This window comes from Pelodiscus sinensis, chromosome 2 (assembly GCF_049634645.1).
Source record: "Pelodiscus sinensis isolate JC-2024 chromosome 2, ASM4963464v1, whole genome shotgun sequence".
NCBI lineage: Eukaryota > Metazoa > Chordata > Testudines > Trionychidae > Pelodiscus > Pelodiscus sinensis.
In genome coordinates, this window is record NC_134712.1 from 112886811 (window position 1) to 112914687 (window position 27877).

Here is a 27877-nt window from a genome sequence, read left to right on the forward strand (position 1 = left end):
ATATCACACCTCTGACATAGTTCTACAAAACTGTGTGGAGATCAGGCCTCAGGCACAGAATTTAGGCAATTTGCCCAAGGCTACACTGCAAACGAACATCAAAACAACACAGGTTTCCAGACTCCCAGACCTTTGCTCTAACCCCTAGTGCATACAGTCTCCAAATGTGAAAATGTACATCTAAAACTGAGCATTCCATAGAAATGAACTGTAATTCTTGGGGAATATATGCTCTGCACATCAGGAAAAAAAGGCAAAAAGCATACACTAAAATAATGAATGCAGCTAATTAAGGAAAGAGTGGACTCAAAACAGCTATTCTTAAAAACTATTACTATCAAAAATGTCAGTTTTTAATATTTAAAAAATTGAACAGGAAAGTGAAAGGTATAATTGCTCTCACAGAGGGTGCTAAACAAATTTTGTCTTTACGTCTTTGTATTCTGGAATGCAAATTCAGGCCTCCTGATGTTGAACTGGTTTTAAGGAACTGGGTCTGTTTACTCACCTGGCAAAACAGTCTAATTCTCAACATTAGTGGAGGTGGGAAAAGAGAGAAACTACTGCCTATGCTTCATGAAACTACGCATGGCTTATATAAAAATAACATGACCCGAAAGAAAATACTGTCAATGTTAAGATGAACTAGCATTTAATTTTGCATCTATGAAGTAGGTTCTACTTCACAATCAAAAATCTGTTTTCACAGGGAAAGAACAAACAAAAAAATCTCTCATACATGAGTGATGAGCTGATCCTGGAATGGAGCTGTAGCTTAAACCTCTATTCAAAATGTTAACTATAGAAAAATCAATGTATTTTTTTAATTCTGTATGTCTATTCATCATTGCTTCTTGTATCATACATGTAAAAATTAGTAAAGCCAAAAAAAAAGTCCGTCCCCACCCAACAACTGGCACAATAGTGATTCAACTTAAACTCTTTGCATGGCTTCTGTGAAACCTAGAACAGAACTCCTTCCTAACTCACTCCTTTGTACTAAAATCATTGCAGTCAGTACAGGGACTACACAAGACTGTCCAGAGTAGGGTTGCTAAAAATTAACCAGGTAACCATATGTCTTACCAGCATTCTTACTGGTTAACTGGAACCACTTTACCAACCACCACCACCACCAAGGCCCAGCTGGTAGGACCATGATGGGCCTAGAGCAGCCCCTGGGCTGTAGGTGGGGAAGGAGCAGTCCCCTTCCCCCCCCGGACAGCGGTTAATCAGTTAAATCGTTTAACTGGTTAACTATTCTGGGTGTTTTTACAACCCTAATCCAAAGCCTACAGGCAGGCAACGGCAATATCTACATATTTAAGATGGAAGTTTAGACCTCATTGTGAGTTTTCTAGCTTTTATACCCTTTTGCCCTAAGCAGTGATAAAATAACTTCAGAAATTTGAAAACAAATGAACATTTTTTAGTTTATTTTATATTGTGGATAGTCTAGCTCAATAATATGAAGGCCTCAATACTTCTCCATACTCCTTGTTTTATTACTACACTTAATCTGCACTAACACAATCCAGGAAGCACATTGCCAAGAGAATTATTGCACTTTTATAGTCAGGTGTTCATTAGTACTTGGCTTTTAGCACACCTCAAGTCATGTAACTTATAAAATGACTTTAGATGTGCAACAGTTGCTCAAATATATGCTCCACCCTTACAAATTACTGTTAGAGATGGTTAAAATGAACTGTTTATACAGAGGACCAAATTCTGCTCTCTTGGTTACACAGATTTACTTGGATTAAATCTTGAACAAAGTTACTCCAGATATACACTGGTATAGCCAAAACAAAACTTGGACCACAATCTTTGGTAGAAAAACAAAAAGAGATGTCCTTGTGGGGAAAAAAGGTCTTTTTACAACTTGTGTGCAATTTAAACTGATTGTCACATGGACACAAACTTAAAAGAAAAGACTACTTAAAAAGCAATTTATAGCAGCAATAAAACTTCTGTATTCCACCTGCTAGCAAAAGAGATTTGTATCCAAGAAGTGGGGAGTGGGATGAGGCAGGGCTCTCAGACTTATTCATACAACAGTTATACAGTGATGTCACAGGAACACTTGGCAGCCAAGGACACAATAGTGAGGTCATTAATTCATCATTATAGATTTCCCAGTTATCAAAATAGAGAAAGAAAGCTATTTTGTCCCTCCTTACAACTTAGTATGAAAGATAAGAAAAAGGCATCTTCAAGAACAAAACATAACTCTATCCATCCACCCAGAGAAATCCATTTATAATTTTTCATTAGTATAAAAGTGCCTCTCTGTTTTGACTTATTTCACCAGCACTGCTTGTTGTCACATATCCTGTTGAGTATTCACTTCTGACTGATGAAGCTGTGTGAAATAGCAGCTTGGAAGACAAACATCACAGCTTCTCTCAAACAGAACAGAAGGACAGTTGAAGAAGTAGTGAACCCCGTATAAATGCCTTCTGCTAGTAAGTCTGCCTTTTTTTGGTGTGCTACTAGCATTAAATGGCATGAAAGCACCTACCAACTCGAGGAAGTCAAAGAGGAAATCTGCAATTAACTTTAATGGAGTTGCAAATCAAGAATACAGATGGTTTATATCAAAGGTTTAACAAAGCACCTTATAAAAAAGGGATACACTATACCTGCATGACATACCAAAGCCACCCTCCAAATCCATGGCTGCCAAGATCCATGCCTGAGAAGCAGAACAGATGCAGTTCTTTTGCACAGGTGATGACTTTGGGCACTCAACCCTGCACAGGGTGTACATGCATACACCACAAAGCACAATGTAACAGAATCTCCCTGCAGTTCAAGAAGATGCTATTGGGATGCACAGCTGTGTGGATTCCATGGCCCATCTCAAGCAGCAGAAGCAAGCTGGAAGGCTATGTTGATAGCTGAAGTAACCTTGGTAGAGTGCCTCTGGGACTTGGGCAGTGGGAGACAATAAGGGGAAGGAGGAATCATCCTCCTTCTCCTACAGCTCCTCCACAAAGATATCCAATGCTCAGCCTGCTACTCAGGGGCAGGATGCCAGGGGATTTGGCCGCATAGGTATGTTCTTTTCTCTAGTTTGCAGCTGTTAGATAAACATAAAAACTTCCAGTTGTCCAAGTTACACACCTTGAAAATAATTCAATTAGCACAGAACCAGAGTCTGCTTTCACGTTTTTTACATCCTGGAACTCAACTGACTGTGAAGTCACTCCTGATTACACATGTGAAAGCAGAAGTCAAGCCCACAGTCCAAGTCCATGTCAGTATAGGGCTCAATTCATTGGCCCACGTGTGAGCTACACAACTCTCTGGACAGCACGTACACAGAGCACTGCCAGAGGCCTTAAGACCAAACTTGAACCCAAAAGTAAAGAAACTCATGGCTCATACCCACAAACATGCTTGGCAAATTAATACCCCTAAAATGAAAACCTCATTAGCTGATCCCTCGCTTCATTTAATGGACATAGCCCAGCATCTACAGCCCATGCTATGAGAATGGTTCTACACAGAAAGGCAATGAAAATTCAGCATCCACTATAAAGCAATGCAATACCATAATTAGAGCTGGGACCTAATACTTGTACTTTTAAAGACATTCATAAACATTTTTAATACTAAGAAACTGAATGCAACCATTATACTCAACAAGCTCAATAGAAGAGTAGAATCCAGGGTTAAAAAACAGAATTCTATTTTTAAAAGTTACTATTTTCTAACACCCAGTAAAGGGACCTTTACTACTCAAGAGACTCAGACACCAATACATTAAAATGTGCACTATTTACAGCTAAATGCAAAGCTGAAGCAAGACTGACTAAGCCTTTTCATCAATCCAAAACACTGAGTATCATGCAGTATACAGGATACGGGTTACGATGAGACTTCAGAAGCCAAGGTTCCTCTAACATGAGCATTAAAGAGTGCAGGGCACTTTTCATAAAAGAAGAGTTTTCTTCCTCCTGACACGGCCAATATGTCTCTTCTCCTACCACCTTCCGCTCCAGAGTAAGGATGTCATCATATAGATGAATACACGATTAACTGATCATCTCAGGCTTATCGGTTAATCTTGTCAACTACACATCCCACGCCTTGCTGCCTCTATCACAGGCAGCAAGGGGGGGGAGCAGGGGCTGGTTCCACCTGCCGCACCGCTGCTGCCTCTATGGGAGGCAACAGCATGGGACAGGGAAGAGCAGGGGAAGCTGCCACGAAGCAGCCTCTGCCTGCGGCGGGCCCAATCTCCCTGCATACAGAGGCTGCTCCACAGCCCATGGAGAAGACAGAGCTTGGACCTCCACAGACAGGGGCTGCTGCCACCCTGCACTGCTGCCTCTGTATCAGAGGCAGCACCGTGGGCAGGCAGGAATTCCCCAGGAGTGGGGCTGACAGTGCACTGGCTGCTGGCCCCACCCCCAGGGACTATCAAATAGTCGTGTAACCACTAAGATTTCATTCAGTTACACAACTATTTAATGACACGATATGTAACGTCCCTAATCCAGAGGTGGCTGCACTCCGGTAGCACAAAAGTATTTATACAGTAGTAAAGCACTTTAGTATCTTTCAGTGGTTAAAGAGCTGAATAAATGGGGTAAATTTGCATAATGAGAAAAGCAAAATCATTTTCTTTGGAAAACTTCTTTTAAGCTTACTTTTTTTTCCCAATCCAAAGGTGTGCTAATTCCTTTACAGCAGTGTTTCCCAAACGGTGTTCTGATGAACCGCGGGGTTCCGTAAAGTAAAAATAAGAGTTCCATGAGAAAATTCCATTACAATAACATTTTATTTTTAAAAAATTAATATTATGGTTTTTTAAATATGTGCAATTAAAATGTTGGTCTCAGGACCTTGTTTAGCATTTGTTTATTATTATCCTTACTTATTTGTGGTCTACTTTTTCAGCTCCATATATTAGACTTTTGTTAGGGGTTCTGCAAAATTCTTTCAAGTTTAAAAGGGTTCTATGGCCAAATAAAATTGGGAAACACTGCTTTACAGAACAGAGAGACAGGTCCCTGCCTTAAGGATGTGACATACAAATAGTTTGGGAAATTATAAACCTAAGGTGATGGGAATAGAAGGGAGTAGAAAAGAGTTATAGCAATAAACCTTTTTTAAAAGTAGGTCCTTGCAATTCCTATCCTGAATTGTTAGACCACAGTAGACTGGTGAATCCTCACTTCCTTCGCCTACAAACCGCCAAGTATTTCTAGGCTCGGATCAGTATTCTGACTTTGTGTAGCTATTATCGCATGAGTGTGGATGGTAACAACGACACCCCCTTGGCTGGACAGGACAAATGCTTTAATTGTGTCTGGCCAAGTTTCATTCAGAAAGGTTCTAGTTGTGCGTGGAGAGCTTCCGGCTACCTCTGGGTAAGTGGGGAGTGGAATCAAGTGTGTGTGTGTGGAGGGGGGGGAGATACTGGACACACTGTTCTTGTAAATTAATGATATCTTTCAGAGGTAAGGCAGAGATCAGGAATCCCCTTAATTGTTAGGCCCTTGATCAGTTATCCATATCCTGATGTTAAAGGGCTGGCCACAAATTGCATAATGCATGAGAGAGTGGGTGGGTCCTTAATTCTGTATGTTTGTCTTAAGTGTTACAAGGGGTAGGTGAGTCTTGAAAAAAAAATTCATTAAAAACATGTTATATAATTTGTGGACCACTCACTCCTAATGATTGTGCTGTCTCTCCCTGTGGCCCATCTTTTCCTATTGGGCAAGTTTATGAAGATGAATAGCGAACCCAAGCTGTAACCCTCAACATTCCTTCTGACAATGGATTTGTCTTAATTAAGAAAAAAAGTATATTCTTAACATTTATTAAAATCCCAGCACAGACAAGGCGAGCTGTATTTTAAACAGGTGTCAGCTATTCAAGGTAAACCCGTGACTTTAACTCTCCAGTTTAGTGGCTGTAAAAAGCAGCGTGTCTTGTCCACTCTGGACTGTTAAAAGTTTTAGTTAGAAAATTGGCTACCATGTTCTAGCAACACACATTTAAATGCTAGTTGGGACATGGCCAGAGATTACCTATCACTATCATCGGAGTTATTTTTCAGCTCTCCTGAAGGGTCCATCTTGCAGTGCTCTATTTTGTCACTCCTGACTTTTCAGTCTGTATCTGTAAATGCTTTGGATTGAGGGTGACACTTTAGTATGTGTCCTTATACCACCTACGGTGCTCCAATCTTGACTGTAGGCTCTGGTTGATATTGTAATAGGTACTAAATAAAAATATTAAACAGCAGTGTCTGTCTCCTATAGTGGTTTCGGTGATGCAATTTGGGGTAACACACAGTCACTATGAGCACACACATCTATATATCTTTGTTCAGGCTTGATCACTGTGCTGACTCTCTTCTTGTGCTCTGAGCTACAGTGCCTTAAATCAACTGAAGCATTCTGACTCAAGCCCTACATCTGAACATCAAAAGGAGCTATTGGCCTGGCTTTTCCAGCAGGGGTCCATTGATTCTGAAATTTCTTTCCTTCATAATCCAAGAGAGGTCAAAGTTTGTAAGATTTCAGATCATGGGCTGGTTTAAAGGTCCATTAATTTACTCAGGCTTTAGTGCAAGTGGTCACTGTTGTAAACCTGTCTACTTTCACAAGCACAAAAACGTACTTTTTAAATGCAAATAATTCATAATGTTCCACCATTCATCACTTGGAACCTAGATCCAATATATTAGCAATCATTAGATGTTGCAGTGCTATTACAGGTTGAACCTCTCTAGTCCATCACTCTTTGTTTTAGCAATATCCATGGTCTGGCATGATTTTATTTAGATGAATGTCCACTTATCATGGGGGTAGCTGAGTTTCCCATACTCCCCAAAAGTTTGTTTAGGGTCGCCAGTCCCGGTTCACAGTGTTTTGTGCTGTTATTTAGCTCTAATTTATTCCTAAATGTCTTCTAAGAGCCCAGTAAGCAGTGGAAGTGCTGGTAATGCTGCTAGACAATACTTCCAGAGCCTGACAGAGGTCCAGCAAATTCTCTGGTTCAGCACCGGTCAGGTTCCAAAGGTGCCAGACTACAGAGGTTCAAACTGTAGTACTTGTATGCCAGCTATTAAATTACGGTAATTTATGAACCAACAGTTTTTTTGCGTTTAGCTTCCTAGATAGGAAGTATAACCTATTGGTGCAGGCACAGGACTGAGAGCATCTCTGTGCCACTTTCCTAGTTGCAAAAGTGGGGATGCTTCTTATTCTACTACCTCATTGGGCTGTTGGGACAACTAATGTATTAAAAGTTCATGACAAACTTGCTAGCTTTCTAGGCAGATATTAGGGATGTTTATGGTTAACCAGTAGAGCTGGAGCAGTTCCCCACCCACTGGGGCAGGGAGCTGTTCCAGCCCCAGGGGGTCTGCTGTGGGTGGGGAGGTGCTCCAGCTGGCTAAAGCAGCCCCTATCCATGGGGGAAGTTGCAGCCTCTCTGCCCAGCCCTCCTTTAACCAGGTAATCAATTAAAGGGGGATTTTACATCCCTAGTGGCTATACAAAGTGCTATTCCTGAACATAACGTAACCAACACTTCAGCCTGACAGAGGACCATGACAAAATCCCAAAGAGTGTCTATGATATTTGTCATTCACAGTACGGTATACAGCATCGCAGCAAGATATTATTGTACTGAGCACTGCGCCAGTAGCACTTTACCCTGCTAATACAGCCGTCTTCTGAAAAGCGTGCGACAGAGGCAGGAGACTGAACAGATCCCACAGCAGAGCCTCCTCTGCCAACATGTCTCAGCCCTGAACTGGAAGAATTACTCCCAGGACAGATAAGATGATAAGTCACTTCTCACAGATATTCAATTCAGGACCACTCTACTGTGTGCCAATTATAGCGGGGAATTTTGCAATGTGGACCTTATCTCACAAAGGTCAGACAGCGAACTGGTGGCAAGGACTTTAATGCATTGCCCCCCTGAACTGGATTGGAAATGGCAGCCTACAAGGCATAAAGCTTCACCATATCTTTTTACTAATGCCCTGAGCCTTCTTGCCTTCCCTGATAGCAAGGAGAATAAAACAAAAGAAGGTTGGCTTTATGCAAGGCAACCTCTGGTCTTCGCCTCTGTTTTCTTCACACATTTCTCACCCAATCATTCCCCCTCTTCCCCTCAGAATTTAAGGAGTGCTGGCTATGCTGACATCAGTGACTGGCTCCTGGGGCTAAAGGCAGCTGTTGCTGCTCCTGCTTGTGGCCAAGAGCCAAGTCTTTCTGCCTTTCTGGTGATGCTCCCCTTCTGCTCCCGCCTCTTCCCCTCCCTCCCAGACCCACATGTCTGCAGGGTGGGTTGAGATGGTCACCGGCAGCCTTTCCAAACAAACTGAAGCAGAAAGCTAACTTTCATTCCCAGCCGCAGATCAAATGCAATCAAAATGTCAATCCCAAGTTTTAGCTCTCCTAAGCGAAACAACCGTATTTTCTTGCTGCACATCTGAAGCCCAGGTTATCCTTATGACAACTTTAAATGTCCTTACATGAAAATTGAATCCCAACTACCATATTGGATGGGTATCTTTTTTTGTCAAATATAAGGCAACAGAGGGGGCAGCTGCTTTGTACAGCTACACTGAGGTATTTGGTCCACAGAGCTGACTTAACCAGACCAGGGAAGGTCACATGAGTGTAAGGAAGATCCTCAGTGATGCAGAGACTTTGTAGGGATTCTAATTATATTCTTCCTTCACTTTACTAGCAGCACAGCAGAGACATAAGGGTGTGGCTAAAAGAGATGGAGACAAATCAAGGCTTAGCTGCATTTTTTTATTTCTGGTGACCAGAACACCAAGAAAAGAAGAGCTAACCATACACTGAACTGCATCATGATCCAGGGAGTGAAAAAATGACCTTTAAGGCATCTTTGTTTTTACATCTTCCAGCCTAAATGCTATGGCTCTGCAGCCAGACCCAGTATGCCATGTTAACAAATTTTGCATAAAATAAAAAAAATGTGTAAGCTATTGAAACACTACACAGTTTCTGTTTAGATTTTACAAACACTGTATTTGCGTTTACTTCAGATCTCTAATTTAATATAATTTTTAAAAGCTTAGCAACATTTACTCAAAGCCACCTCTCAATGAACTAAATTCTGCAGCCATTTCTCAAGCTAAGGAGTATTTATTTACTCAACAAGTCTCACTGGTTTCAATGTAATAAGTACAAAGCATACAGTGATGAGTATGGGTTGCAGATTCTGTCTAATCTCAAATAAAACTTTTTTTAAAAGTTTAATTGAATCAAATTTAATTTAACTTTGCCCACAGTTTGACTGACTTTAATGGAACACCTTTTATGAATGAAGTTATGCATATATTTAATATCTGTATGATTAGGGGATGGCATAAGCAAAAGATTATATTACCCACACAGATACACTAGATCCCTAACATGTTAATGAACAGTATTTGGGTTCTGAAAGAGCCTTTTCTGCACTGCTACAAGATGATAACTAACAGATTTAATATTCACTTACTTCATAGGCAGAGGTGTGGGTTTTTTTGAGAGAACTGCCAGGAGAATGGAAAAAGGATAAGAACAGGTTAGGCTCTTGGCACTCAGTTTATCTGGGCTCAGAGGTGTGCCAGTAAAGCAACTACACAAGTGCTGCACATCACACACAACAACATGTCTAACACCTTGAGATGCCAGGAAGAGAGCCACCTATAAAATAATGTAATTTACAGTCAAGATTACACACACAAAGCATTAAAATGGTTACTTGATACACTCTTGAGATGCAAACTACTGTACTTTCCTTAAAGAAAAAAAAGTGTTATAGACATTCCCATCGCTCAGTCTCCTTCTCCAACCCCAGCCACAGAATGGAAAGGGACTGGTGCAAATTTAGGACAAAGTTTCAAGAACAAGCTAGTCAAATTTATTAAAGTCTTCATGAAGCTCAGCAGGGCAGAACCCATTCCTGTTTGCAGAGCTTATTACAGCAACATGACTAAACATGCTTAACAGTGCAATTTGACAGGATGCATCCATTTGCTAAAGAAAGATGCAGTTCTGTTAGATGCAGCACCAATGCTGTCACATTGTTTTTCAAACCATGTCCTGAAAAGAAACCTGCTGCAAGCATTCTTAACAAGTCATCTATCATATCACTGGCCTTTAAGCGTTTGACCGCTGCTTGCTGTGCATCTATGGGCAAACATCTGATATCAGCTTTTACCAGCTCTAATAACTCTGAACTTCACTTGGTTGGGAGAAACCCATACATAGTAGAACCCTGGTGTTCTGCAACTCAACTAGTTAGTACTTAGGTCCACATATACTACCTTTAGTTTGGTTTAATTTAGGTAACCTCATTAAAATGGAGCCTTCCCTGGGAGGGGGGTGTCTCTTTTAGCAATTTTCATTAATCAGTATGCTTTCATATTTTATAAACCAGGGCATATGATATACATCCTAGCTGGCATGAATTTATTTTTTTAAATCTTAAATGTGAATTATTTATGCTGAACCCTAAGGAATGAAAGTTAGATTAGGTTTTGAATGGAAAGGGTGAAAATTTTAGTAGAATTCTATACTGTACCAACAATGTGATTATTGAGAGAATGGTACAAGGCTCTGTTCCCAGTTTCTTCCTAGATTTTAATGCTTGACATGTTTACATCAGTGCCTAAAACAACACAAACAAGCCCAAACAGTAGATGAAGTGAAGTTTTAAAATATGCTCTGTGTTTTGAGACAAGCATACTCACTGAAAAACTGAAACAAAAACTAAACAACCAAGCTACATAATCATGTATATTTACTGTGTCACTGCACAAAGATTCAGCAAGTCTTTCCTGTGAAGAAAGTATTCATGAGAAGTGCCCAATTGGCAATCCTGCAACCAAAGTCCTCTGTTTATATGCCAAAGCCAGGATGGTGGTAGTACAGGTTGAAACTTTCTAGTCCAGCACACTCTGGTCCAGCAACATCCATGGTCTGGCATAATTTCAGTTAGCCGGATGTCCACTTATCATGGGGTGTGGCCAAGTTTCTCACAGTCCCATACAGTTTGTTTCCTGGCTCTCAAAGTGCTGTACTGTTATTTAGCTCAAATTTACCTCTAAAAGTCTTCTAAGAGCCCAGTAAGCAGTGGAAGTGTTGGTAATGCTGCTAAACACTGATGACCTCCCAAAGTCTCTGATTCAACACTGGTCAGGACCCAAAGATGCCAGACTAGAGAGGTTCAACCTGTACAAGCTCAAGGATCACCTCCAGGTGCAAGAGGGAAGTTAAAGTAGAGACAACCAAGTTGTGCTAGACACTGGACAAACATGGCAAGAGATGAGAATCTCTGCACCCAAAATGTATAGGACTTAGGATAGAAAAGGTGGAGGAGACCAAACAAGTTGGCAGAAGTAAGGAAAAAAGGATGAATTAAACAAAAAAAACCCAGGTTAAGCTATTTTAACAAGTAATTGTTCATATCTATGCCCTCCTTCAATTAATCCATTAAACTATTAACTCCTCACTTGTGTGGGCCAATAAGGAGACAGAATCAATTTTGGTGATTTTTTTTGCTATGTCTACACCTACACACTGGGAAATAGTAGACCAAGTACTAAACCAACTCATTTCTGCAGCATGTTGTCTGTTATTGAGATACCATACATAACTACAAGTACTACACACTCATTTGCATTGGTCTTTATGACTATTCAGAACATTTGACTCTCTAAATAACCTATTAGTTAGCACTGAGAAAGGTGCCGTTGTATTCAAACTGCTTGCTAGGAACTGTCACTGAGCATGTGACAGGTACATGAGGTTGTGTTTTTCCCATCCAACACAAACTATTTTTGGTCCAAAGACTTTTCACTGTACATTTTCAAAAGGAAGCACAAGGAGCAGACTTGGAAATAGTTACTCTAAGTTAAATGAGTCAGGCAAGTACATTCAAGAGAGCAGCTTCCAGAAAACTAAGTCAGATCAGGCACCAGCAGATACTTCCTCAAGCAGTCACTCAACATTTTATATGGCCAAATATCTAAAGCCCAGCTGACTAAGAGAACTGTATGTGATATTATTAGTTTTCAATTGCATACAAACAGTGGATTCAGAACTCTCACACTGAAGGATTTGGTGTAAGAGCTACTTAATTCTGGGAATAAACTCTGACCCAATACGAATGCCTTAGATTGATACAGAGAGAATCCTCCATGTGTATCTCTCACTCTTTCTGCATAGAAAGCTGGACCCTGAGTTTCCCACAGGAAACTAGAAGATTAATACAGCCTCTGGGGTCACTACACTGTTAAGGACAGCTGTGAAGGGAGCACTACTGCCAGGGAACCAGAATGGGGATAGACAATTAGTCCGGGGTGGAATTCTGTATTTGTTACATTTAGAGCAGGATGAATAAAAATAGATTATTTAAAAAAACAAAACAGATTTTTAAAATTTAAGCTGTTTTTTTTAAATTATCAATAAAATGCTAAATTTCTCATTTTAAAATGTTACAATTAAATCTTATCACCAACATCCTATTCCTACACTTACAGTCTCATAAAAATAAATTAATGACTCTAGTCTAGTCTAACAACCAGCTCTTGCCCCTTGAAAGTCCTGGGCTTTCAATTTCTGTTAGTCTGCTGAGAAACATGTGCAAAGCCAAACCTGGGATGGATAGGATTGCTTTTTTTCTGTGCTGATGTGGTGGTGAACGTGGGCCAAGCACTGCAGAGTTAGTTAAAACACTGTTTAAAGACAGAGAGACAATATATAGGCGAGGGCGGAGGCAGCATGGAAAGGAACATTAGAGAGGACTGTAAAGGAAAAGGGAAGACAGTACTCAGCACACACACAGCTTCCTATATTCCCCTACATTTTGCCTCACAGAATCTGTCATGGTTTCGGAGAGTAAAACAGACCCTATCTGGGAATATACTGAAGAAATATATTCCCTGGGTAAAAAAGGAGAATGAGTTAAGTGTAAGCAGAGCAAGAAGATGATACAAGGCATATCTGCACAAATGGAACATCATAAGGAAAACTGCTTATTGGGAGAAAATGATGTAGATGTGTCAAAAGAACAGCGTGAATCAACTTTGCAATGCATCATTCCTCAAGACTCTCGCTATGCCTTTTAGAATAATCGATGTGCTGGAGGTTGCAAGAAAAAAAAAGTTTAGCTTAGCTAATCTTTATGGCTTGTTAAATTAGTTAACTAGGTTCAGACTATCACCCAAGTATACAGTACAGTGGCGTTTCTCAAACTGGGGTCCCCACCTCCTGGGTGGTTGCGAGTACCTTAGAGGGGGGTCGCGGTATCACAAAGTTTGAGAACCCCTGCAGTACAGAAAGCTGCAGTAAGAGAAATCTAGAATTGCTAGTTGTCATGTTATTTTCTTATTTTAGAATACATAATGCACGCCTCTTATTTTGGAACATCATGGTCACAGACCATAATGGTGATGCCATAAGTCTATACCCTATTTTATTTCAGCATATTTGTTTTCAATGGGACTTACTCCAAAATTCAGTGCACTCTAAGCACAATCAATCTTAGCTTTTTGGGTAACCTGGAATCCTGTCTCCATCAAAATGACAGTGGGAGTGGGGAAGATGAGAACTCGTAAAAGTTTTAAGGATACTATACATTTAGTGTTTTGAGGACTTCTCTGTTACAGTTAATAAAATTTGGAAGAAAAAGTTTAAGGACAACTGTCAGCTGGTAACTCAGGAGACTGATTCAACAGCAAATGTGAAACATTTATGTAACCTTTAAGATTTGTTTAATAAAATATAATTGCAGTTGTGTTTGAGTTTATGATTTAGTTCTTACCATTCCTAATGTACTGCTGCAGCATCTGCAGCTTGATAAAGGTAATGATTACAGGTTGGACCACCCTGGTGCTACGCTTCAAAGGCAAAAGTGCGGCGGAGAGTATGGGGCCAGCAGGGCAGTCCCCCAGTGGCCCCATGCTCCCCGCAACGTTTCAAAGTGGCAGCACCACATAGAGCATGGCCTGCTGCTTTGAAACACCATGTGCAGCCCAGGGCCAGCTAGGATGCTCCCAGTCTCCATGCGGCATTTCAAAGTGGCAGCTCTATGTGTTTCCCCAGCCAGGGCCACCACTGCTGGGGCTGCCCTGCTGATGCTGGGGATTCCGCGGGTTCCCCAGCCAGAGATGCCCACCTCCGCCAGCCCTGCTTCAGCTGGGGGTTCCCTGGTGGAGGCTGCCCAGTCACCTCAATTCCTGGATGGGGCCGCCCTGCAGCTGAGGGTTCCCTAGCTGGAGCCAGGGCTCCCCAGCCTCATTGCCACGCCAATGCTGGGGGTTCCCCGGGCGGGGCAGAAGTTGGCTCCCCGGGCCCTGGGGGTTACCCAGCCACCACCTGTCCTCATTGATGCTGTGGGCTCCAGGCCAGGCTGGGGGCTCCCCAGCCCCTGCATTGCTCCAGGACAATTTTGGTCCAGCAACATCCATAGCCCTGCCAGCCACGGATGTTGCCAGACCAGAGAGTCCCGGATTTGTTAGGTTCAACCTGTATTAAGTACTATTTCCTATATTAACAACAATCAAGTTATCTAAAAAAATTGCACAAAGTATACCCTCTTAGCTGTTGTAAAATTCTGTACTGAGCAGTAAATTAACAAGCTTTAGTGATCAGATTTGTACTATCGTATGAATAAATGTGAAAAAGCATCAATGGGACACTTGATTTAAATCAATGGGTTTTTGTTTTTTGGTGATTGAAATCAATCCACCCTCATTTGGCGCAATAGTACAACTGCAGGATTCCCCAAGGAATGCATTTTGAAGATAGCATAGAGGCAAATGGAACCCATGGCTTTCAGGGGGAGAGGTCTATGTGGGAATAAACAAAACAGGAATTAAAAAATAACATGTGTTCAGCATGGCCCACTTAATGTTCATGTGAGAACCTTAACTTTCATGTTCCGACTTTTGAGCATTTAAGAAGAGTCACCTTAGCTTTTTTTCCCTCAGGGTACAAAAAAAGAACCATGAAAAATCCAGAGCAAGTAGACTTAAAGAGCTTACAAATTCCACCAGCTTTGCAAGCAGAGCTTGAGAATTGTCTGAATTGCAGTTAATAGGGTTGCAGATACAGATTCTGTTGGTTCCCTCCTGCAGTGTTTAAAATGTGCATGGTTTCCTTATAAGCTACTAGGCGTCCACTCTGACTATGACATATGGCTCACTTCATCCTCAAATGTAGCTAATTAAGGACAGTGTGGCAGTAATTCTGTGCACAGCAAAGCTACCTAGCTGTTTGGTCTTTGTATAAATACAAAATAGCAATAATAAAATTGAGGAGGGAAAGAAAAAGTTTCTTCCATAAAACTGACAGGAGTTGAGAGTTTAGGGAGAAAGAATGGGGACAAATGCTGCAGATCTTAAATGGATCAGAGTTTCCAATGACTTGAACAAGATTTCTGTTCAATTATAAACTACAGAAATTGATGCACAGAATTACCTAAAATTTCAACAGGATAAGATTAGTGGATTTAACACTTTTACTGATTCAAATATCACTAACAGGAACCTAACAGGGTAGGAAAGTCACCCGTCTGCCATGAAAGTTATTGTGGGATTCATTACTAGAAACTGTCAAGGCCTTAACTTTAAGTTTCATTTGGAAGTCACACGAATGTACAAACTGAAACATATTTGGGCCAGCATATTAGGAAAAAACAAATGTTAGCTCAAAATGTCAAAAATTCTCTCGAGAAAGAGAGATAGATCATTAATTTCAGACAGTAAAAAGTGTATATTACATCTACACAGAAAAGCACTTATTACCTTCATTTTACTTATATCCCTTATCCCATAAGTATCTTGTATATGCAAGATGGAAGATGTTGTTAACCCATAAAGCCTTTTCAATCTTTAATCTCTATAGCATTCAATTATTCTTACTGTAATTTAGTATCTTCATTAAAACAAACAAAAACGGTGTATGAACTATAGTGAAACATTCAAGCTATAACATAAAAAGAACATAGGGGAACAATTGTTGGAGGGGGAAAAGCTGTAACAGCAGGTGACTTACACATGGCAGCCACATTAAAAAGTTCATCGCCATGTACTGCCCATTGTATGCATGCAGTTCCACTGACATCAGAGTGAGTTCTACACATGGATGCAGAACGGCATAGGGTCATTAGTATCTTGGCTGCGTCTCAAGTTTTCAAAACACTAAAAGCTATTAGGCATCATAATGACTTGTGTCAAGACAAGTATTTTTTCAATGATTAGAAAAACCCACCTGATTTTAGTAAATTCCTTCCTGCTTCCCCCAACCAAATCCGACAACTGTGAAAATTATTTCTAAATTGATTCCTCCCATCCTCTAAAGCAGGGGTGGAGAACCTCAGGCTGGAGGGTCCGATGCAGCCCCCAGCTTGCCTGGATCCAGCCCTAGGCTCAGGGCTACTTTCCCCCCTCCCTCAATACAGGGGAGCCTGTACCTACTGTAGGACTGGAGCACACACAGTCTACTAGCCTGGGTCCCACTAGGCTCTGGTGTGCGACAGGAATGTGGGGAGTGTCTTTCTGCTTCTCAGTCAGAGGCCACAGGGTTGTTTGGTTTTTTTTGGCTTCTCACTTGTGTGCATCCCCGGACTGATTTTTCTGTGGCTCAGCATCCCCCGACCCAAAAAAGGTTCCCCACCTCTCCTCTAAAGGAAACAGAAGACATCTTGTTTGCTAGACCTACCCAACGTAAATCTCTATGGGTGAGCTATAAAATAGAGAGTTAAAAAGGAAGCATAGAAACTATATACAGGGAGAACATTTACTGCTATAACATACATGAAAGTATTAATATGAATTGCTGTATGGTACAAAATAAGTTGTTAAATGGATCAACTATAAGTTTAACCAGTTAACCCCCACCGCGCCAGGGAAGAAAGGGGACTGGATGGAGCAGCCCCCCCATCCATGACATGTTGGGCCCGGCTGCTCCGGCCAGGCCAGGCGCCAGTTAACTGGGTACCCCGGTAAGCATGCTGGTAAGGCAATACTTAGCAGTTAAGTTAATAGTTAAACCTTTCCGTCCCTACTTCTGAATAATTACATCACATACAAGATGAAGAGATCCTAAACAATGTCCTCAAAAAAGCAAGCTAAGCAAATGATGAAAGAAATAAAGTCGACCTGCATTTTTAGAATTCAATGTTTTGTTTCCCTTATTGTTAACAAAGAATCAAATTAGGGATGTAAAAAACGCCCAAAATAGTTAACTGGTTAAATTATTTGTTTAACCAGTTAACCACCGGCTGCAGTTGGCAGGAGCTGCTCCTGCCCCACTAACCACTGCAGCTGGGGTCCTACTGGCCGGGCTGCTGGAGGGAGAGGGGGGAGAAGAGAGGGCAGGCGCCCTCCAGTTAACCAGTTAGCTGGAAAGCATGCTAGTAAGGCATATACTTACTGGTTAGCCTTTAACATCTCCGAATCAAATACCTACATAAACTCATTAAAAACTGGGCATCAAAGTTCATTCCTCTTCCAGCTTCATGAGATAAATTATGGCACCTATTCAATCTTTGCATAATATACAAGTTTATTTTTGCTTTCGCATAAGCTGAAGCAAAGTGTGTACAAAACCTGTTAGAAAATAACTACAAAAAGCAGACAGCTGTTTGCAGAACTGATCGCTATTAATCTTAACGAATTAAAACAAGAACTACAACTCATTAGAATAGCATAATATTTTTTGCATCATGATGGCAAGTCACTCATGCCCATCAGTGTGAGTACAGTTTTAAAAGATCCAGGATAAAATTTGCTAAAGTGCCTAAGGCTATGTCTACACTTCAGAATAACTGACATTATTTCGAAATAACAAAGTGTGCGACCACACAGCAAGCCGTTATTTCAAAATACCATCAAGATGGAGGACTTCTTACTCCGAATCCTACAACCCTCATTCCATGAGGAGTAAGGGAAGCCAAAGGAAGAGAGTTCTTCCTTCGACTTCCTGCTGTGTACACAGTGCCAAAAACTGAATTAAGCTATTTCAACTTCAGCTACGCAATTAACGTAGCTGAAGTTGCATATCTTCATTCAACTTTTCCTCTACAGTGTAGACGTGCATCTAAGGCATCTAAGTCCCATTTTCAAAGTTATTTGGAATTAGTGACTTAAGCCGTGTCTACACTAGAAGCACAACCTCAGTGATGCAGTTGCACTGCTGTATGATCACTGGTATAGCAGCGTTATGTCACCTGGATAAAGTTCTCCCCTTGACATAAATTAAGCCGTCCCCAATGAGCCAATGGTAACTATGTTGACATCAGACTCTCTCCCACCGACATAGCTTTGTCCATGCCAGTATTTCTGCTGGTGCAACTTATGTCATTCAGAATGTGCGGTTTTTCCACATCCGAGTGACATAAGTTATAACAACAACAAAAGTACTATGGTAGACATAAAAGCTTCTGAAAAATTTACCTTAAGCTTAAAAAAAGAATATTATTCTTGTTCCAAACATATTAGCTTTTTGTTTCTAATCTGAGAGAGATCAAGAGAAACTTGATCTGATTGACAGGTATTGTACCTCCGAGATCTTTCTCCAAAACTGATATGATGAAAAGACTCAAACAAAATCCAAGTAATCCACCAATGTTAGCTAAAAACTCTTTTGCGCTATGTTCATAGAATCATAGAATACTAGAACTGGAAGGAACCTCGAGAGATCATCAAGTCCAGTCTCCTGCCCTCATGGCAGGACCAATCACAGATCATCCCTGATAAATATCTGTCTAACCTGCTCTTAAATATCTCCAGAGATGGAGATTCCACAACCTCCCTAAGTAATTTATTCCAGGCTACGTCTACATTGGCCCCTTCTCCGGAAGAGGCATGTTAATTTCCAACTTCAGAGTAGGGAAATCCGCGGGGGATATTTAAATCCCCCGCGGGATTTAAATAAACATGGCCGCCACTTTTTTCCCGGCTTGGGGAAAAGCCGGAAAAAAGCGTCTAGACTGGCGCGATCCTCCGGAATAAAGCCCTTTTCCAGAGGATCTCTTATTCCTATTTCAAAGAAATCCCCGGCGGATTTCCCTATTCTGAAGTTGGAAATTAACATGCCTCTTCCGGAGAAGGGGCCAATGTAGACGTAGCTCCAGTGTTTAACCACCCTGATAGTTAGGAAGTTTTTCCTAATGTCCAACCTAAACCTCCCTTGCTGCAGTTTAAGCCAATTACTTCTTGTCCTATCATCAGAGGCCAAGGAGAACAATTTCCCCCCTCCGCCTAGTGACACCCTTTTACATACTTGAAAACCGCTATCATGTCCCCTTTCAGTCTTCTCTCTTTCAAACTAAACAAGCCCAATTCCTTCAGCCTTGCCTCATAGCTCATGATTTCTAGACCTTTAATTGTTTGTGTTGCTCTTTTCTGGACTTTCTCTAATTTCTCCATATCTTTCTTGAAATGTGGCACCCAGAACTGGACACAATACTCCAATTGAGGCCTAACTGGACCCTACACTAACATTTAAGTAGTGAGATCCTAACGCTACATTTAATATTATTTTTGAGAACAACGGATTGTAATGAAAACTGGGGGGAGGGTAATCAAAGCTGTTAAAACCTTTAATCTAACAACTCACAGCATGCCTATTTAGTATATAACTATATCTTGGGGAGGGAAGTTTCCAATAGCTTTTCTCAGCCCTGTTAGTCACATCCTGATGGAACTCAGAGCCTACAGGTGAATCCTAGTTAAGCTACTCAGCTGCTCTGTATCTATGACTTTACAAAGTCTTTCAAATAGTGGAAGCATTACCTGTTTGAATCACACTGAATAAACAGTCTCCACCCGTCACCTACTTCTTTTCTCTAAGCACCTATTCACAGGTAACTACTGTTCTTATTGATTGGTAGGCAGGCCAAATTGATAGCTGAAGTACCATTAAAAACAAGCTTCACTGGAATGTCTCAAGATTGCTAGAGGAAACAGAGGTCCTGATTCCCTTCTGTTACCTTAAGGTAATTCCAGAGTAACTCGACTGATCCAAAAGTGTTGTGCCAGGTTTACTCTAGTTTAACTCAGAGCAGAATCTGGACCACACTTCTCTTGTCCTTTCCAGGTTAGTTTGCACTGCACCATTCCCACTGCTATGGGACTGTGAAAATGAGAAAATCTTTTCAAATTGCCTGTTAACTAGACCTTTTATTTCGCAGGAAAGCAATACTATGCTTTGAAGCAGTTAAATATTCATGTAGGCACAAAAACAAAGAACAGGATGCTTTAGTTCTGCCTTAAGAGTTGGTTGTAGCCTCTCAAATCATGTATGTCCTACTTTAAAGTGTTCCTGTATGAAATAAATTGGTGGCCAGGGTGGGTCTGAAAGAACTTTTAAGGTGGGAAATGCCAATGACTGGTTTGCATACAAGATATACCATCCGCAGATTTCTGCTCTGGAACAACAAGGGAAGTCAAATCTCCCCCAACTCCTGTTCGGATGTGTCCCATAGCACTGTACTTCCCAGCCCATCTATTTTCATTAGTTATTAAGCGCTACTCACTGAACCTGACCCTGCAAAGCTAAGCAAATTTCTGTTATTTTCCAAGAAAAGTGGTATCAAACTTTTCAACACATCATAAAAAGCAATAAGTGGAGAGTTGGATTTCTACTCAGTCTGGATCCCCCCCAAAGAATATTTTTTTTATCCATAACATCTTTATATATGGTGAATGAAATATAACCATTGCAACTGCTGTTTTAACTAAGATATGAGAAATGGAAAGTACACCTCTTAAGAGTTCTCAGAAGAGGCTCAGAGGGGTAGTTGTGTTAGTCTGAATATGCACAAACAATGTGGAGTCCTGTGGCACCTTAGGGTATGTCTACACATCCAAATTATTTTGGGATATCAGAGATATCCCGAAATACCTACCCTGCATCTTTTGAATGCGTCCGCTATTCCAAAATATAACAGACATGCTATTTCACCATCTCATAAACTTTGTTGTTCAAGGAGTAAGGGATGGCTCGAAATAGCACTTTATTCCAAAATAAACTCGAAATAAGCTATGCAATTTGCATAGTACAAATTGTTTATCTTATTTCGAGTTTATGGTGCTATGTAGATGCACCCTTAGAGACTAACAGCTTTATTTGGGCACAAGCTTTTGTGGGTAAAACCTACTTCATCAGTTTATGCTTTAATAAATCTGTTCGCCTCTAAGGTGCCACAGGAGTCCTCAGAAGAGTCTGTTTTCGTTTTCATTTTCAACACCAGCCTCTAACAAATCAGATTTTCCAGCCAACAATAAGAAATTGGCTATTCCTATTGTTTTCCTTGAAGAGAACACTGTTCCTCCTCCTCCCAATTCTATATGTGATCTCACAAGACATTTCTTGGCAAGGTGGCAGTGTATATGAACACTATGGTCATAATTAAAATTATATGAAGAGAACACAGTGCAAACTCTGCCTCTTTTCAAAGCTTCAGTTTGCTCTCCTGAAATGCATTCTAAAACTGTGAGGAGAAGCTTGGGGGAGGAGGGAGGAAGGAAGAACATTGGTGATAATGCAAACTACGAACCATTTTGCTTGAATTTAGAAAGGTGGTGAAAGAGTAACAGATGTGGAAGGCAGGCATCCTTACTACTTTCAGCAGAACTTAAAATAGTACTGCCAATCTCCTCTAAGAGAATGGAATGATTATCAGCTAGGAAAAAAAAAACCTTATTGTCACATTATCACGGAGACTCTGGCTCAAGACCTGTATTCATAATAATGGTCCAGGAATATATTTCTTTTCTATAAAAATCTTGCCAATATTTAACAAAATTTCATACGATTTCACATTTTAAACCTTTAAATCACTACAGGTGGTAATTTTAGTTATCAGTCATCAAAACTTAAAGAGGATTTTCTGCACAGAAAAAGAACTAAAACTTTACTAAACAAAGCAGAATGTACTTGTTTTCTGCTTGTTGCTGCAGAACTTTTGGTGCTGCTTTTTCCAAGACTGTCTGCACAAGCTGCTATCCAACATGCATCAGTTGCTCACAGTGCAATGAATAACAGATAACTCTTCAAGGACATTTGTAAAGGGCACAAATCAAGGGCCCAATTCTGCAAACACCAAAGCACATGAGTAAGTTTGCTCACTTGAGTAATCCCAACAGGCTATTTAAATGAGTAAATTTACTTATATGCCTAAATTTTTTTCCAAGATTTCAATCCAAGATGTTGGTTTTACACTTAAAGAACCACTGTAAGTAAACTGAAAATTTTATTAAACTTAAAAAAAAAAAAAAAACAGAATCCCTTACAAATAATACACTTGGGTTAATTTTAGCATCCTTCTGTTTAGCTGCTTAGCAACACTTATCCTATGACCTTCTAAGCACCACCTACTTTTACAAGGGATAATGAATATAACCAAAGGGATTTCTCTCCCTATTTTTATTATATATACAATGCAAGTACAAGATTATTTTTATTTCAAAAAGGCCAAACTATGTTTCTAATTAACAAAGAGTTTTCACTAACTAAAGGAAAGTAAACTCATTGTGCAGTTATGAACATATTATATTATTATTCCAAACAAGTGACAAAATCCTTAAAATAAAAAGCAAAAACTGAGAAATCTTTGTAGTATGTTATGTTCTCCTTGGGTATTGAAGAGTTTATTAATCTTACTATGGACACACAACATAGACATTCAGCTTTTTTCAACCCTGAAACTTCAGGAATCTCCTGACCCTCAAATCCAAAATAAAGACCATATGACCAAAAGGTCACTGAATGATGTAAACGGTTAAGAATGGATGCACCACCTGTACCATGAGTCAGACTGACACTATACTGAAATCTGCTAATAAATGAAACTTCAGTCTTGGAAGAAAAAAAGACAGCTAAACTTGAGAAACTAGGTTTAAGGCATGGGTTACATTGCTTTAATACTAAAAAACAAAAAAATTATATGAAATTATACCATGGGAGGACTGTTAAAGGATAAATTAATGTCTAAAGAAAATTGTTTAACAAACTGAAGAGATAACTTTAAAAAAATTATTTCCTATTAAAATAAACTTGTAGAAAGCATACTAAATCGTGTCTAAATGATGATTAAAAAAAAAACAGCTACAAGATACCAGTCAAGTTCTAAATGTGAAAACCTAATCAAAGAGAGAGAAAGATCAGACCAAATTGCATTGTACCAAGTAAAGACAGTAGGTGTGTTCCCAAATGAATGTTGAAAAGAAATGTTGTGGTAACCTGACTGATTGGGTGATGGATCCATGCTGTTTCTGAGTTTCTAACACAAAGGGGAGTCTATTCTCCCATAGATGTACCTAACTCCCATTAATGCTAATGGGCATTATGCATGCACATCAATAGAATATACCCCTAAATCTTCAAAGGGAAAATGAAAACCTAAAACAAATATGACTGCTGGCCTGGTCATGAGTCACTGACTGCATCCCTCTCACACACACCCAAAAACTCTGTGGAAAAAGCAAATGTGGTAACTTTATGTACTTCAAAATAGTAGGTCTCAACACAGAACTTCAAGCTTATAATAGGTTTCCACTATAAACTTCAGAGATGGCAGGTCAAATTATGTCCAACAACTCCTACTGTAGTTGTTAAAAAGCAATTACTTGTTTTAAAAAGCACAGCAATTGAATGTAGGTTTGAATTAGAAGGGCTGGAGAAAATAAAAAAATGACTATGATTATTTTCCCTCTCCCACATTATTCCAAGTCACATCTGGATACTAGTCGAGTATGTAGTATAACAGAAGCAAATAACCACACTTGATCTTATCTAAATCATAAGACATGCAAAATAGAATGGTGAAAGTTAAGATCTACTTTGTTTTTTTTTTCCTTCCAGAAATCACTTCAGTAAGCTCCTTCCTAAGATTAAGTCATCTCTTTGCTCCTTTCAGCTATCACCCATCCCAGAAGAAAAAAAAACCAAGCCAATCCCACATTCTCCCCATCTTTTCCACTGATTTTCCTAAATGATGCAAAACATCCTAAAATATACTGCAGAGGAAGAGCTAATTAGGATATTTAAAATCACCAACTCAAACCAAACTGCACCTTGTTAAAAAAATAAAAGACTAACTTTCCATTACACCCATCTCCCCAAAAGAAACTGAGTTTGAGGGAGTATTGGTGCTGCTGCTGCTGGTGACTCTGAAGCCGTGTAGAATTTCGTAATGGAATGTGAACTGCTCATCCGGATCTGGGCTCGCGTTCTGTCTTCTACCCAGTAAGGAGCAGGGGAGGACAAATCTGCTGAGCAAGGAGAAATACTCTCCTCCTCTTTTATAACCCATCAAGGATGCATTGCAGAGCGCAGAAAGATAATGTATCTCAGAGGTTAAAAAAAAAGGGGGGGGGGGTAGAAGGGGAGGTGGAAGAGAGAAGGAGCCAGAGGAAACTTATCAACGACATGCCAAAGTTCAATCCACCACTCCCCCTGCCTTCTCTAAAAAAGTGTAAGCATCTCCAACTAGTTTGCGTCTCCAGCTACCCTACTCTGCCCGACAACAAGATGCGTCCGTCCCGGGAGCACGATGTTGCACAACTAGAAAATTGAAGTTGAGTGCAGAACGCTGCAGCTTCTCCCTCCCAGGCACCCATATTACCGAGCGAAACAAGCCCAACTCTGGACATGGTGCCGAGCCCAGCTTATGCAAACTCAGTCTTGCTTACACCGAAGGGAGGAAAAGAGTGCGGGAGGAAGGGGGGGAAGAGAAAGGGGAATCAGGTTCTTGTAGTTGTGACTAGCAAGCCCAAAGGAGGAGGATCCGCATCCTCATTGCAACTCCCACTTAGCCACAGAGAGAGAGAAAATATGCTGATCCACAGAAGAGAAGAGAAGGGAAAACCTCTCCCCTGCTTCTTAGCAACGATTAAGGTCGCAGTTTCCTAAGAGACGAGTCTTGACTAGTCCACATCAACATGGGGGAGGGGGAGGAAACTTTCTTTGCAAAAAGAAGTCCTTATTCCAAGAGATCTTACAAGTTATTAACACATCCCCACACAAAATTGCAACACGAGTAAAGGATAAAAAGTTGGAGCGCAAAGAAGGAAAAACTATGCAAGATCTGGTCCAGCGAGGCGAAGGATTAGCCAATATACCCCGTTTTAACAGCACTGGCAAAAGTACATATGATCTGAACTATTTCCCCTATTTCGGATGCTGCCCAGGCTCCTTCCTGTACTCGTGACGATGTATGTGTTTCTTTCCTCCTACAATCCACATCACACACACACACACACACACAGATGTGCCTCTGCCACGGCACAATGGCAGAGAAAAGAAAAGAGAAACACAGACAAGACACTCTAAGAGTGAAAAACTCTAGATACTTCTTTTAAAAGAAGCGGCTCTGCGAGAGTTTGTAACTTTACAACAACAAATAAAAGCCAGGAAGGGGAAAGGACAGGACACACATGATCATGCAAGGTCCCCACCTCCCTCCAAGGGCGGGGAGGGAGGTTAAGAAGAGAGAAAGAAAGGTATCAAAGTGCAAATTAAAGACACACTTGGATGCTTCGATTCACCAAAGAAACAAGGCGAAAAGTTAGCAAAGAGCTGTACAAAATAAAAAGTTTTCTACCTTAAAAGAGGAGCCTTCATCTCATTGTAATCCAACTCCCCCCCCCCCCCCCCGGGGGATAAAATGGGGGAAAAAGGTTACGGGGAAAGGGCGGTCTTATAGTTAGGATAAAGGGGTGAATTGGGTTAAAAGATGTTTCTTCCTCGCAGCCTCATCCAAATTGTGGTAGTTGCTGGTTAAAAATAAACTTTGCAGCAGGAGGGGAGATGATCTGGCCAGATTCCTGAGCTCAGACGGTTTAATATGGATGAGCATCAGGTCCTGCTGCAGGCAAAACGCTGCTGCTGGTTGGTAGAGAGTCTGCAACAGGCGGGGGGGGGGGGGGGGGGAGAAGGAGCAAAGGAGAGAGGACAGGAGGGAGGAGCGGGGGGGTGGGGGTGGAAGGGAAGAGGGAGGCTGCACAAACTCATCATCTTCTCCACCACTGCCAGCCAAACTTTTTTTTTAAAGAGGAAACTAAAACAAAACAAAAAACCTTCTCACTTTAAAAAAAGTTGACCAAGAAACAACTTTTCCCTTGAAAAGAAAATTACAACTTCTTACACCCCTCTCTCTCCGCCTCCCCCTCCCCAACAAATATTTTCCCTTTAAAAAAAAAAAGAGACCCTTAGACTTCACCCCTGCTGCTGCTTCTTTGTACGAGAGTGAAAAGTACAGGTAGAAAGGTCCGGCCGTACTTACGCTTGCTTTTGCCGGGGCTGGGCTGTTTGCGTCGAGACATGATGGGGGTGATGCCCTGATGATGGGTTCGCAGAGAGAGAGCTGGAGGGGGGGGGGAGAGAAGAGACGCAAAGTTGTTCCGGAAAAAGGAATCAAAATGGCGTTTCTGTGGATGTGCAAAGTTCATCAACTCCACAGTAACTTCCCTTCCTCCTCTTCTCCCTGAAGGGGCGACGATGGGCGCAGTTAGGGACCCCTCCAGCTCTGCAGCGGTGCTCTGCGGGCGCCCCCTGCCCGGCGCCCCCTCCCCCGCTCCCCCCCGCACACGCGCGCACACACACACACACACACACTCACTGCGCCTCGCTCCCTCTCACCCTGATAAGTAGACACATCACGTGTTGCTCCTGCTAGTCTCCTGGGGACGTGTTACTCAGGCTGCCGCTGCTACTAAAGCAGCCTGTTGCAAGGAGCAGCATCTCTATCTCTCCCCTCGGAGCGGGGAGGGGCTCCGCTAAGGAGAGAAGTGAGCAAAACTGCCCCCCCCCCCCTCAGTTGCGTGGGGCCAGCTTCCTGCCTGCTAACTTTCGCGAGCTGGCAATTCCCAAATAGATAGCCCCGGTCCCATCTCCTCAGAGGTGATTCATAAGCAAGGGAGAACAAGCAACTTCTCGGCCCAAGAGGGAGGTGCGCGAAGAGGGTGGGGGGGAGCTGCCAGACTAGAAAGGCTCTCGCTAGCAATGTACCATCTGGCTGCTGCTCCCCTCCATTACAGAGATCCAGTGGCAAGGAGGAAACGCTGCTGCTGCACTGAGCAGTTGAGTGCTGGTGGCTGATAAAAGCGTCAGGGATGCAGACGGCGCAGTATCTTCACTGAAGGGCTCTGTGCGTGTGTGTCTAGCTGCTTAATCCTTTGTCAGCCAGGTGCCACGCATTCAGCCCGGCCGTCTAATCACTGGGAAAGGAAGCCCATGTTGCCCTTAAGCCTGCTGCTGATGGTGCAGCATTCCAAGCATTAGTACGCTTCCAAGCATAGGCACGATGTGCCCAAGGCTGCATGCAGCTGACTTGCATCCTCCAGACAGTTTGAAGCTTTGTAAAGTTTTCACATATGGATACAGTAGACATCAGTATTAAAAAAAAAAAGAAACTAGGTGAGAGGTGAATCAACTTCTTTTCTTGTAAACAGCACAGTAGTGGGGTTTTTTTTTCCTGCTTGTAGCTGTTTGAAAACACATTTTTTTAGAGAGAGTTTGACAGTCAGTACTTCAGGCTGTTCATTTGAGCAACTAAACTGGCCTGGCCTATCATTACTCTATTAAAAATTAATGTACATCCTATTTCTGATTTTTTTTTTCAAATAAAAAGTGGGATATACTATATTTCCTCTACCTAAGTAAGGTGAAATAACTCAGAACTCATCATCACATATACCAAAATTTTATCTAGTGCAAAGTTTATTATAAACTTTGAACACCTTGTTTCTTACTAGAATCAGTCATACTCTCTAACAAAATAAATTCAAGAGCAACAATGAGAAAAGCAACCACAAAACAGAGGACATGTTTGACCAAAGGTAAGATTCAGAAATTTGCATCACTTAAAA

At 41.2% G+C, this 27877-nt stretch overlaps 1 protein-coding gene across 10 annotated transcripts in view; it reads right to left on the reverse strand.

The window, feature by feature from the left end:
* The window catches only part of RREB1 (ras responsive element binding protein 1), a 176854-nt gene extending 149719 nt beyond the window's left edge, over nt 1-27135 (reverse strand). For 2 of the 10 annotated variants that reach the window (XR_003087285.2, XM_075921289.1), the window contains exon 1: nt 26293-26616. Coding sequence is in view for 5 of the 10 variants with exons in the window: in XM_075921289.1 (XP_075777404.1) it covers nt 26293-26458 (166 nt within the window). In the remaining 5 variants the exon portion in view is untranslated. Of the gene's footprint in view, nt 1-25611; nt 25923-26292; nt 26617-26648; nt 26899-27017 lie in introns of those variants that run through there. The other 8 variants (XM_075921291.1, XM_025179328.2, XM_006138792.4 and 5 more) reach the window with 7 other exon arrangements.
* Between the last annotated feature and the right edge of the window lie 742 nt (nt 27136-27877).